Source organism: Motacilla alba, chromosome 5 (genome assembly GCF_015832195.1).
Source record: "Motacilla alba alba isolate MOTALB_02 chromosome 5, Motacilla_alba_V1.0_pri, whole genome shotgun sequence".
Classification (NCBI taxonomy): domain Eukaryota; kingdom Metazoa; phylum Chordata; class Aves; order Passeriformes; family Motacillidae; genus Motacilla; species Motacilla alba.
In genome coordinates this window covers 45402538-45415593 of record NC_052020.1, presented here as the reverse complement: position 1 = coordinate 45415593, position 13056 = coordinate 45402538, and the positions used below count along the sequence as shown (strand labels likewise).

At 42.8% G+C, this 13056-nt stretch overlaps 2 protein-coding genes across 2 annotated transcripts in view; one reads left to right on the top strand and one right to left on the bottom strand.

Annotated features, from left to right (window-relative positions):
- Window positions 1-1830, top strand: part of NRDE2 (NRDE-2, necessary for RNA interference, domain containing) — a 30226-nt gene extending 28396 nt beyond the window's left edge. Inside the window, exons 13-14 of the mRNA XM_038138640.1 lie at window positions 313-384; window positions 1031-1830. Of these exons, the coding sequence (XP_037994568.1) occupies window positions 313-384; window positions 1031-1156 (198 nt within the window). The 3' untranslated portion in view covers window positions 1157-1830. The remainder of the gene's footprint in view (window positions 1-312; window positions 385-1030) is intronic.
- A 2754-nt stretch (window positions 1831-4584) lies between these two features.
- Window positions 4585-12593, bottom strand: PSMC1 (proteasome 26S subunit, ATPase 1). The gene is made up of 11 exons (XM_038139121.1): window positions 12495-12593; window positions 12056-12109; window positions 11135-11231; window positions 10621-10745; window positions 9985-10170; window positions 9664-9792; window positions 8660-8756; window positions 8286-8475; window positions 7122-7273; window positions 5643-5797; window positions 4585-4894 (listed from the first exon to the last, which is right to left on the bottom strand). Exons 1-11 carry the CDS (start codon window positions 12495-12497, stop codon window positions 4760-4762), a joined length of 1323 nt encoding a protein of 440 aa, XP_037995049.1. The 5' UTR covers window positions 12498-12593; the 3' UTR covers window positions 4585-4759.
- Between the last annotated feature and the right edge of the window lie 463 nt (window positions 12594-13056).

Below are 13056 nucleotides of genomic sequence, written 5' to 3'. Positions count from 1 at the left end.
AGTTTGCATCTGATACCAAATCAAGAGGAGTGGCCAAAGCACCATGTTCTGCTCTTGGTCTGTCCAGGTTCATTTGAATAGCTGAGAGTCCTTGTTCTCTTACTTGTCTTACAAGTAAAGTCTTGAAACTCCTATAAGAATCTGAGGAGTGTAACCTGACAAAATACATAGCTACCACAATGTATAATAATAAATGATTTCTCAGCAGAGGAACACTGAGCTTTTCAGCAATCATTTCTTTGTCTCAAAAGTAATTGTTTCAGTATTTCGGCTATTACTGCACTGAAGTATGAATGTCTCTTTATTACACAGGCTTCACTAGGAAAAAAGGAAAAAAGTAAAGGATTGTTTTATAAAGCCCTTCAAAACTGTCCTTGGGCAAAGGTAAGCACGGAAAACAGGTAAACTTGTCATCATACTTTAATTTTTGAAGTTCTGTATTTGAAAAAAAGGTTTAGCTTTAGTAGTTGTTGTAAGAAGTTATATGCAAATGAAAGAAGAGGTTTCTGAGGAAGTAATGTTAGAATTTTCTGCAAATAAGAGATGTATCTTAAATGGAAACATGATCAATAGTGCTGTTTGTGTTTTGGGACAGAAAGGTGTTGCATTGAGGCACGGCAGTAAGAAATCCTTTGTGATCTAGAAATGATTGAGTCTTTCAGACTTTTATCATGAGCATGGGAGTATCCGAAATACATAGCTAAATAAAAATGTATTTATGTAATAATATATAACAATTATTGAGAGAACCTGCAACTCCTCAGGTAATGTCTGTATATTCTGCAAATGCTCCAGTGCCTCTTGACCTCCATTTTCTCTTTTTGAATACAGTTACTCAGTACAAGTTTGAGAAGACATGATTAACCATCTCCTTGGCTGTCACTGAAGGAGCACTAATTCTGTTCCTATTACCTTAAAGAATACATGGTATTTCTTGTGTTCTTGCTACAGAGTTGTTGCTGTCTACTTACTTTATACTGTGTTTCTTGCTAGAGAGGTAGCACAGAAAATGTTCTTGCTGTCTTTCCAGGTGCTCTATATGGATGCAGTAGAGTATTTCCCTGAGGATCTGCAGGAGACACTCGATCTAATGACTGAAAAAGAATTGAGAGTGCGGGTGCCTATGGAAGAGCTGGATCTACTGCTAGAGATTTAAAAGAAGACTGGAGCAGAGTGGAGAAAGTAGAGAAGCTGCTTCCAAAGCCAACAATTAGATCCATTTTCATACAGGAACTCTGTTGGGACTTGGGTACTATGTACTTGACATTTTTTTGTTATTAAATATTTTATATCAATTCCTATCAAAATGGAGTTCTACTACCTGCAAGTATTCTGGAATCAAGGACTGCATTTTGCCCACAATATAATGGATCCATTTTCCTGCAGTATTGCTGGCTCCCACAGAAGGATAGCCTCTTTAAATAGCCTCCTGTTGGAAGTTGCCTGCATTTCTTACTCTGTTGTTTGAAATTACATTCCTTAGGGTTCAGTAGAGTTTCAGTACATGCCAACTATGGCTTGAGGAGCAGCACAGGAAATAAACATCTGCCAAATGGATGCTCCACTGTCCTCCAGTTGGCAGACTTCAGTAATTTCCTTCAGCATGGTATGGCTGTGCATATGCAACTGCCGAGTCAAACAGCCATTTCAGCTGGACATATACTGTGAAAGCTAAATTTTTGTTTGAGCAGGCACCTGTTTTGGTATGTTTTGACAGATGACCATTTAAATGTAAATATTTCTGAAAAATATACCTGAATATTTGAAAATTCAAAATAACTTGTTTTTTATGTATTAATTTAATAGAACTGAGTGTATTAAAAATGAAAACGTGTCCATAATGCATCTCTAAGCAGCTCACTTCTAAAGAAATTTTTGTAATTGATTACTGGCTTTGACTCAAATCCAGGCAATCATTGTTCAGAGACATAGAGGTCTGATCTGTATTTGATTCTTCTATGATTATTTTAAAAGTAGCTTATAGTCCATGAGGCTTTTAGCAAGCTCCTAGAGAAGTAATATGAAATATGGTAACAATTTAAAGATACAGTTATGTTATGTATTTATTTTGTAAAACAGAACATGCTGAAACATGGAAAGGATTGTTAAGCATCCCTACTCTTGAGACCCAAGGACTCAGAGACTGGATTTTCATCTGAAACAAGTATACCTGCAGCCACAGAAAACCCAAAACTGCTTCAGACAGTTTTTCATGAGAAAACTAATACTCACTAGCAGCACTAAAGCAATTGGGACCATCCAGCTGGTGAGATCCTATTACACACGAAACTGTGTCTGAACCAAGACATACAACTTCTAGCTCGGGTTTGCCACCATGATACAAGATAGAATACACTTTAGTCCAGGCTGCATTTCATTTATTCCTTTCTAAAATTATTTTATTGCAGGGAATATGTATAATTTTAAATGGCATTACAGCACTTCTGAAGAGCCTTATAGTATTGATGTAGTTGCAAATGATGCTGGTTTTGCTGTAATCAATTAGTCTTTTTGAAAAATATGGTTTCTTTTTTAAATCTTTACTTTCTACAAAAATGTCAGAGCTCCTGCATTGCAGGTAGAAGTTAACTCTGTACCCTGCACAGTAACATGACAAATCATGCCTGTGTTTGTTAATGCTTTCCCATCATGGCAGAATGCCATTTCCTCTAAAGCCCTGAAAGGGCCACAGTAAGGGGGAGAAGCTTGATTGCGCTCCTGCTTAGAGTCACAGAGGAATCCAGGTTCAGAGGGACCTTGAAAGATCATGTGGTCCAGCCTTTTGTGGCACAGGGAGCCTAGATGAGATTAACAAGCTCTCGCTGCAGTCACGTTTGAAAACTTCCAGTGATGGCAGCAACGACTTCTGTTATCTGTCACTTTCCTGTTCTTCCATGCATCCTGTCCCAAGTCCTTTCCTTTGCAGTTTCTCCCAAAGTAGCACTTGGGCTGCTTCCTTCCTTTTGATGGTCAGAGGCTTCCTGGAGCAGGTCCTGCCTTTTAATTCAGTCCCCAGTAGTTTTCCTGTCCTTGTGAGGAATATACTTGCTGTTCGCTTTCTCCTGATATTTATTACTTTTGTCGTGTCAAGTTCAGAAACTGGCAAAAGTGGCAGCACTTAAATTCTGCTATAAAAGCTAGGAACTGAATTTTCAAATGTGTGTTTTTCAGTTCCTGTGGTGGCAGAGTCCTTGGGTTCATTTAATGCAATGCAGCTGTTCTTCAGGGAGCTGAACCCTTGTGGCTGTTGCTTTGAGCCAGCAGTAACAGCCATGCCCCTAATAAAAAGTGCCTTGCTTGCCATGCATGTCATAGAGCTCTTCAGCCCCTCAAGCAACAGTGAGATCAACTGCCATGATTAGAAAGTGCTAAAATATCCCTAGCTTTTTGTGACCTTTCCAAGGAGACAGATCTCCTAAGGTTTATAAGAATGGGTAATAAAACTTGTTTTTCTAGCTCCAGATGAAAAACAATTCTATTTCAGGATTTCTGTCATCCAGATTAAATAAATTGCAGATTAATTCATCTGTAGGGTTCATTTTTAACAATGAGCCACATAACTTTTCCAGAGAAGAATAAAATCTCTTGGCCCTGCTGCTGCCATTGTTGTTGGAGCACTGGCAGTGAGCGAAGGCATTGCTCTGGGTGTAACTCTCCACTGTCTGTTACTGGCCTGCATTTGCTCCCACAGAAAGTTCCCAGAACAAAGACTACACCATGCATAACTGGTTTGCATGTGGAACTTTTATATAAACCTTTAAGACCACATGTGCAACATTTGGAAATGAATTACTTAGAACTTAACAAGCCCTTCACAGAAGAGTACTACACAGGATACTTTGTAAGTAGTACATGCATGGCTACAATGGAGCCAGTAGACACCTAGCCCCCATGGGAATGGAGCTGTAGGCAACAGAATTGACAAGGGGGAAGAATTCAAGGTTAGGCTGTAGAATACCAAGCCTGGCACATGGAGTTAGGATTTCTCTGTGCGCATCTGCTGCATGCCAGACCCTGCACCTCTAGCACTGGGGCTGGTGCCTGATGAGTGTGCACATCCTGCCATGGGGCCCTTGAACCTATGTGCTGGTTCTTTTCAGAGACATTCTGATGTTCATCTAATGAACTGAAACCCTTTTGGGAAAAACAAATTTATAAACTCTAATCTTAAAAGCACCCTATTGAAACATGTTTAGATGTTTAAGGTAAGATTACTAATGAGCAGCCATCTTGCTCTTATAAGCTGCAAGTGCTAGAGATGGGTATCTTTAAGGTGTGTCTCACTGTTACTCACGGTTGCATAATTGTCATTGATTTTCATGTATAAATGACTGATGACACTGAGGTTACTCAAAAGTGACACTTGTCCTAGTTAGCCCCTAAAAAAGATATAAGAAGGTAATCAAGAACAACAGCAATGCTAGAGTAGTTGTAAGAGACTGCTATGCCTAAGGAGGACTAAGATTTGGAGCACCTGCATGGTGTGGGTCACTGAGACAAGCACTTGGGTCACCAGCACTTTTTCTTGAAAGTCAGCGAACACAACAGACAGTTCCATGTAAATAGCAGGGCTTTGCCACCAAAACAGTTCAATTCAAATAAACATTTTATTTGGAAGTGAAGAGTTACACTGACTGAAAACCCACAACCCACGAGCTTTTAACCTGTTCATGAATGCAAACTGCCTGTGTGGTTTTACACAAGACTCTCACCAACTCAGAACAGAAAGTTCTGTATAGTTCCCAAAGAGACAGACGACTTAAAGATACAATCCCTCAGGGGTTCCCTCTTGCTTTTTATAGAGAACGTTCTCTTTAGACTTTTTGAAATCTTCATTCGTTACTTTCATTCTCCGTTCCCTCAAAGCCATCAATCCAGCTTCTGTACAAATTGCCTGCAACACAGGAAGCAAGAATAGTTACACTTTCTGTGCAACCCCTTCAAACCACACCCTCAAAGGCAGCTGCTCTTTCCTACTGCTCCAGTACCTGTACATTCTAAAATCTACATTCTAAAGTTTGATACTGTTCTGTAGCACTGAAGCAGGCTCGATAAAGCCAGGTGCGTGTGTCTGAAAGGACAGAGGTAGTCAAGAGTTACACTTCCCTGACAGAAAGGCAGCTTTGTAACAACAGTGATTTCCTTGTGCAAGGACAGACACATCCAGCTGTGTTATCCTTCTGCAGGGAGGTGACAGTTGTGTCATGTTGGTTTAAGCTCATGACTGTGGTAACTGTAGCAAGGGCTCTATCTGCTTACACTTGCACTTCTATCTGCCTTGCAACATAGTTCCTAAAAATGCTACTTATCCTCTACTATCTTAAGTACTGTTTAAGATACCTTGCACAAGATTCCACGCTTCCCTTTTAGTTTCTACTTTGCTACTTTAAAATTTCATATTCAGGTAACACAGGTACATACTCTTACCAACGCAAGCTACCTCACAATTATGATTTTGATAATTTCCCATTTGTAAAGCTGATACCTGGTACTCACAGAAGGTATTTTAAACCATCCCACTGTCCCTCAGTCATGTATGCACAGAAAATTGGTGAACAGTTCAGGTGACAATGGTTTTGGATGCAGCAAAAATGAGATTTGATTTTTGCTTTGAAGTATAAACAATGGTGATGTGCACTGACCTTAATATCTGCACCACTGAGATCATCTTTTGCCATAATCAACTCATCCAAAGTCACATCATCTGCCAAGGTCATCCTGCTTGTGTGAATCTGAAAGATTCGCTTCTTCGTCTTTTCATCAGGTAGAGGGAACTCTATTTTCCTATCAATACGTCCTGTGCAAAAGAGAAGTTCAGTCTTAGGTTTTTTGCATGCAGCTGTTGGAAATAGCGGGAACAACACCTGACGGGTTTAACTGGCAGTAGCTCTTATGCTGGAGCATGTCCAGAGAAGGGCAATGGAGCTGGTGGGGCCTGGAGCACAAGTCCTATGAGGAATACCTGAAGGAACATCTGGGGATGTTTAGCCTAGGGAGAAGGAGGCTCAGGGCAGACCTTATCACCCTCTACCACTGCCTGAAAGGAGGCTGTAGCCAGGCAGGGGTTGGTCTCCACCCAGGTAACAGGTCAAGAGAAAATGGCCTAAAGTTCACATGGGGAGGTTTAGACTGGATATTAGGAAAAATTCCTTCATGGAAAGGGTTGTCAAGTATTGGAACGGGTTGCCCAGGGAAATGGTGAAGCCACCATCCCTGGGTGCTCAAAAGAGGTGTAGAAGTGGCACTTGGGGATGTGGCTTAGTGGTGGACTTGGCCATGATACCTTAATGGTTGGACTCAATGACCTGAAAGGTTCTTTCCAACCTGAACACTTCCATGATTCTTCCTGCCACAATGAATCATGTCTTGGAGTAGAAGGCAAGGTCAGACTATCTCTTTCAATTCTGGCACACTATTATCTCCTCTGTACTCTAACAGCAGTGGGTTTGAGCTGAAGGGTCTAAAGCTAAATGATGACAAAACCAGACCAAACACACACCTCAGCAACTTCATACCATGGAGGTATTTCAGCTTATTCCTTTCATCTCTGTGTCGTTTTCTACCTTCCAACTTAACAGACACCACAGACAGACTATGCTTTGGTACATTTTTAGTGGCCATTTAAAAATACTACCTGTGCCTGCTCAAGCTCAACATGTCTCCCTCACTCATCCCCCAAATGGCAGGAGTGTGGCAGGTCAATAAGGAGCAGCCTGCTTTCCTTGCACCAGGATCCAGGCTGTCTCTGTTAAAGCCTAGGCTCTCACCCCCAAAAACACAGGTGGTGCTGCTCTGCCTTCCCCAGCTGCTGCAGGTGTGCTGCTGCTGCACACAGCTTGCTTAACAATTACTTAAAATGGCTGTGCCATCTTAATAGAAAGGAAGAATATTCATATTGTTTATGTATATGTAAAGGAATTAACACATTTCTTCTCTTCTAAAGATTTTTCTCCTATTTAGAAGTTTGTGAATAGGTTCTGATTTCAACAGATGCACCAGCATAGATGAGATGGTGAATAAGAACAAGTTTGCAGTCTTTTTACCAGCCTGTGTTTGTCGAGTTATGACAAGTCCTTTCGCAAGAAAAGTGGCTTAAGCATACACAGCAGGAAGTCCCTTACCTGGTCTAATTAAAGCTGGGTCCAGTGTTTCTATTCTGTTGGTAGCCATGATAACTTTAACATCCCCCCGAGAGTCAAACCCATCCAGCTGGTTCAGCAGCTCCAACATCGTGCGCTGGATCTCTCTCTCACCCCCTGAATTTGAGTCATACCTTTTAGAAAAAAAGGCAGAGTCAGAAAAAGCACTAAGTAACTGGCACAAAGGTAAACAAAAGGGGGAGAGGGGTATTTTGTCTGTAAACATCCGTAAGACACATAAATAAAAAAATTCATGTTTATCCATATAAACAAAACATAGGTTTTCAGAATCATGTTGTGATATCTAGGTTAAGTAAAGAGACACTGAACTATTCCTGTAGCTGGGGAATGTAACAGCCATCATGTGAAGGAGCTCTGGGGTTTTTTTCCATGTTTGTTATATATTTGGAAATATCTTCTTCCCACCTAACAAAATCAACATAAAAAGGATAAAATCTAATTCTTAACAGCACATACATCCATACATAAGGCAGCAGCTTGCACTTTGGGCTGGCAGCACTTTGGGTTGGTGGCCTTGTAGTAAACATGTATTTTTCTTACCTTCTTATTTATTTAAACAACACTGACTACTTTACAGACTATTTGCATTGGACAGTTCCAATAAACCTACAGAATTTCCAAAGTAATACAGTTTGGATATGGGCTGAACAACACTTTAGTGTGGCACAAGCAATGCTTCTCCATGACATATACTGCGTAACCTTCTGTAAAATACTCTCAGAGCAGAAGTATTTAGCCAGCTACTCGAGAGGCAAACAACAAATGGATATATTCTATATTAAATATTCTGCTTTACCATTGGATCACTAAAGCCAATTACTGTATATGGACTTGCAGCTAGAGAATCCCATATACACAGTGTCTCTTTCTGGTTTTGACACTCTCCTGGAGATGCTGCCATGTAACAAGAGAACAGAGGTTATCTCTGGTCATGTCTATTTAGTACAAAAAGGCTGTGAAATATTGTGTTTCCACGGAAGTTATTTGAAGTGTTATTTGTTACAAACACATCAAAACAGTGTATGCAAATGGTAGCAGAGCAAAGAAAGTGAGTCTCAGCACAGCTGAAAAAGAAATGTTTCTAGTGAAGCTGCTGTTGCCCCCGGCAATGGCTGTGCTCTGTACCTCTTGGTGCCGATGGCATCGATCTCGTCGATGAAGACGATGGACGGCGCGTGCTCCTCAGCCACGCGGAACAGCTCCCGCACCAGCTTCGGGCCATCCCCCAGGTACTTCTGGATGAGCTCTGAACCAACCACCCTCAGGAACGTTGCTGACGTTTGGTTTGCCACTGCTTTGGCCAGTAAAGTTTTGCCTATTTTTAGTTGGAAAGAAATGTTGTGATTAGTTTGCAGAGGAGGAAAAGAGAAAGGAAAAAGTGCCCTAACAAAACAGTTGTATGAAATTTGTGACAGACTTAGCAATCCTTTAAATACTAACCAAGTGTAAATTATTTAACTTGTATTATCTCAGCACAGGTGTTACTGACTGTAAAATACCTGTGCCAGGTGGGCCATACAGAATGACTCCTTTGGGTGGCTTTATACCCATCTCTTCATAATATTCAGGGTGGGTGAGAGGAAGCTCCACAGACTCCTGAAGCACAAGAAAAACATGTTTTTGTAAGACTGAGCGGTCTCCAACAGAGATCTTCAAAACAGCAATAATGAAAGCAGTGAAGGCAAAAAGAAAATAACTGATTTCAAGACAGACACTGAACAGCATGACCCTCTGCTGCCTCCAATTCTAAGGCAGACAACTACTCCATCTGCACAAGTCTTCCTATTGTTCCCACCTGACGTGTGGTAGAGCAGCAGTGAACATTCCCCCTCCTCCATTCTCAATGCATCACCGCAGATTTAGAACCCTGGAGCTCCTGAACCCCAAACACCCATGGATGACCTTGGGGCCAGGGAATTCTTGATGAAAGGGTGCCTTCTATAAAGAGTTACCAGATACCATCGATTTTAACAGCATTTGTGGTTTTAGACACCTACCCAGAACAAAAGGGTTGAGTTTTAGCATGGTTCAGGCAGAGTTCTGCTGGTAGGGAAAAAACCAACCAACCCAACACACCCCAACCAAACAACAAACAAATGCAAAAACAAAACAAGCAATTGCCCTGAAAGACTAAACCCTTAAGTCAGATTGGACAGCATCAGACACTCAAAATAGCCTCTGCAGTTTTTACAATTTAACTGTCATCTTGCAACAACTGAAACTTTGCCTGTTGCAAAGTAATAAGCTATTAGAGAGATTTTATGAGCTCTGGGCTGTATAGGTTCCTGAGCAACTATGAAAGGTTTTGGTGCACACAGCCTCTGGTGACCCACTTAAAAGACTGAGGTCCACGAGTCTGCCTAGTGAATCTGATGAAGAAATGCACTACAGAAAAATAAAGGACACCACTACAGAACAGCAGCCCGTCCTGGTGTTTCCCTTCTCAACTCCTAGCACAACAGTTACATTGCTGGCTTAACTGTACATGAGTACAACTGAATACCTTGATTTCTTGAATTTGGTTGTCAAGGCCACCAATGTCAGCGTACGTTTCTTGAGGAGCTTTCTCTACTTTCATCACAGTCACTAAAGGGTCTGTGTCATCCATCAGGACTCCTATCACAGCATGAACCTAATCAAGAATTAAAAGTTGTCAAAGAAGGCAAGCAGCATTTTTAATACAAGTTGAAGTCTAATCCCCATGCACCTTATTTAGGTGTGTGAAATAAATAGCATTCTCTCTCCTGTGGTCTGCAGAAAAAGAAAGCCAGTTAAAAACAGTACAAGAGCTTGTAAGAAACTTGATTTTATAAAAACAACTCACCTTATGATTTAGCAAAACAGAGCAGCCTGGCTCTAGCAGGTCCTTGTCCACAAAAGACAGAATACTGACATAGTGCTCTGACCCCACTGATGTGGACACAATGGCGTGGTTGTCATCAATGATCTCCTCCAAGGTACCCACAGACATCGGTGTTCCTCTCAGATCATCCACCTTGGACCTCTCCTCCTGTTGTCAAGAAAAACCCAAAAAACAACTGAAAAACACAGGCAAAAATATTCTTGTACAGCACTGGCTCAACAATTCAGACAGAACACAGCAGAACCAGTCTTTCCTATTAATCTACTGCCCCAAAAAGACAGAGCTCAGTAACAAAACCCACTGCTAATTTAGTCCTACCCTATGGACACCATTCATGTGGATGTGAATAACTAGAATCTTCTTTCTCTGTCGATGGGTATCAGTGAGCTGTACTTTGAGCATTAAGAAATAACAAACTGCCATGGCTTCATCTGTAGTGATCTGTGCTTGGTCTAAAACACTGTAGCCAGTTAATGAGGAATTGTGATAAACCTGCACACTGCTGGAACTCCATTCCCACTGCTCTGATACGAAGCAGCTCACGTCATTAAGAGCATTTACTGTAACATTAGAAGTAGCACTTCACTCAAACCTCACCTCTTGTTTTTCTTCCAAAGGTTTCATCTGTTCTTGATTTCTGATAAACTCCTCCTCCATTAAGAGGTAATCTTTAATTCTCTCCAATTTCAACAACTTGAGTCTGCACTGTGTGTGAGGAGTCACTGCAACCAAAGCAGAATCACAGTATTTTAGAACAAGTGTGACATGGTACCAACTAACCACTAGGTCATTGCTAGAAATCCTGCTTTATTCTCCTGACTGTAACTTGTACCTTACCTGTCCCACTTAACTCCAGGTGAAAAAGAGATTTAATGTTTCCCCTGCATTTTCACTCAGTTTAATTTCTGTCTCTTACCTGGGAGTTTATGGGCTGCATCTTTCAAAACAATAATCTTATTCTGTAGGGGATTTTTCTATGTTAGTTAGAAATAAAATTACATTTGGCATTGTGTTAGTGACCTCCACAGAGGCAGATCTTGAGGAGAGAAGAGCTCTGTACTTCCTGAGGAGCAGGCAGTCCTCAGCTCTGCAGGGGAGGCAGAATGCTTACCCAGGGGGAGTTTGCTGGCAGCATCTGGCCCCTTGGTCTTCTTTTTCTTTTTCCCCACTCTGGTTGGAACTGGAGGTTCATATTTCTTCTTCTTGTCCTTATTCATAAAAAGAATTCAATAAAAAAATTTAAAAATCTGGATAATAACAGGTAAACAATACACACAGGTTTTAAGTGCACAGACTAAAAAAGAGCTCAAGGTGAAGGACTTCATAACAAAACTTTCTCTTTATGATCTGTAGCAAGAAACATTACTCTTATTCTCGAGGGATGTTCAAAAATTTCTTCTCCTGCTTATTTTACATCCCTCAATATAAACTTCTGTCATTTTTCAGTGAATATAGGATAAGGAAGGCTCAAGCCTGAAGTAAATCACAAACAAAACTAACAGATGAGAAAATGAGAAAAATATTGACTCTCCCCCTTCCTGCTGCACTTCAGTCAGTAAATCAGACACACTCAGCTTCCCAGCCTGGACACTGCCTGCCACGTCCATGGCACTCTCCTTTTCCAAAGGAGACCAGGGAGGCCCCTGATGTCCCACAGCGTGAAGCACACTCCTGCTGCAGATCATTGTGCAATGTCACTTACAAGACAAGAGCAGCTCCTTAAGTGACAGCTTGAAGGTAACTGGTCTTTCCTAACCCTGATGTATTTATAGTTTGTTTTTTTTAGAAAAACAAGTCACTGTGAAGAAATTTCAGTTTTTCCTAAGCTCCCTTTTCTATTTACAAACAACACTTGTTTTCTCCAATGTACATGCAGAAAAGACATTCATCAGAGCCAGCAAGAGCATAATTTTATGCAGTTCCAAATACAACAATAATTTTTAAAAGTAAATTTAAAAAGCCTATTGCAGCCAGGCTCTGTAGCAGCACACCTACAGTTATTGTGTTAAGTATTTATTTGGGTTTCAGTTACCTTGTCATCCTTCTTGCTACCACCAGGACCATGTCCACCACTCTGACTTTGACCCTAGACAAAAGGTAAAAAACAAACGACAAAAACCATAATATATGCACAGTTCTATGAATCGAGACGCCCACGGGCAATTCCACGTAGCGAAATCCCGTAATTGGATTTCTCCTGTCTAAACAAAGCGCTAACTTATTCAGCTCACAGTCCTAAACGAAAAGAAGCGTCCCGCCCGGCCCCACCGCCCGCGCTCCCCCCTCGCCGGGCCGCGGCCTGCAGGCGCCGGCGGTGACTCCGCAGAACGCCGGGCGCCGGCGGCGGAGCCCGAAGGGGCGCGGGGCCCCGGTTCGGCGGTGCAGCAGAGCCGGGCTGTGCCCGCCCCAGGCCGCGCTCGGTGCCGCGGTGCCGGGGGTGCCGGGGTGCCGGGGTGCCGGGCCGCTCTCACCATCGCGCCGCCACCGCCCGGAACCCCGGAACCGCCGCAGGCCGCGCGCGTCACTACGGGCGGCGGCGAGGGACAAGAGAGCGCGCGGGGCCGAGCGCGGGCGTGGCGCCGCAGCGGCCGGCAGGGGGCGCCGTTGCCCGCGGTTTGAGGCGCGAGCGCCGCGCGGGGCCGGCTGTGCGCGCGAGGGGAGCGCGGCTGAGGGACGGCAAAGAGGGAACGCTCTGGAGTTACAGGGGCTTTTCCTGCACCCGATCCTTCCTGCCGGCTCCTGCATCGGCCGGTCAATATAAAAACGTTTTTGTGTGTGCTCTAAGAATTGTTTTTCTTGTGGCAGCACTTTAGGAACATGGGTGAAGTTTTCAGGAAATGCCTCCCTCCGCAAAAACGTAACTTTTGTACCTACACTGTGTCCTACCGCCCTGTGGTGTTCCCGGGGAAATGCAGGAGAACCTTTTCTGTCTGCTTTTGACGTTCCCAAAGGCAAAGCTCGGCCTGAGCTCGATCCCGAGCCCGGGCCGGAGGCGGCCCCCGTCCCGCCCGCTCCCCCCGTGGCTGTGCCCCG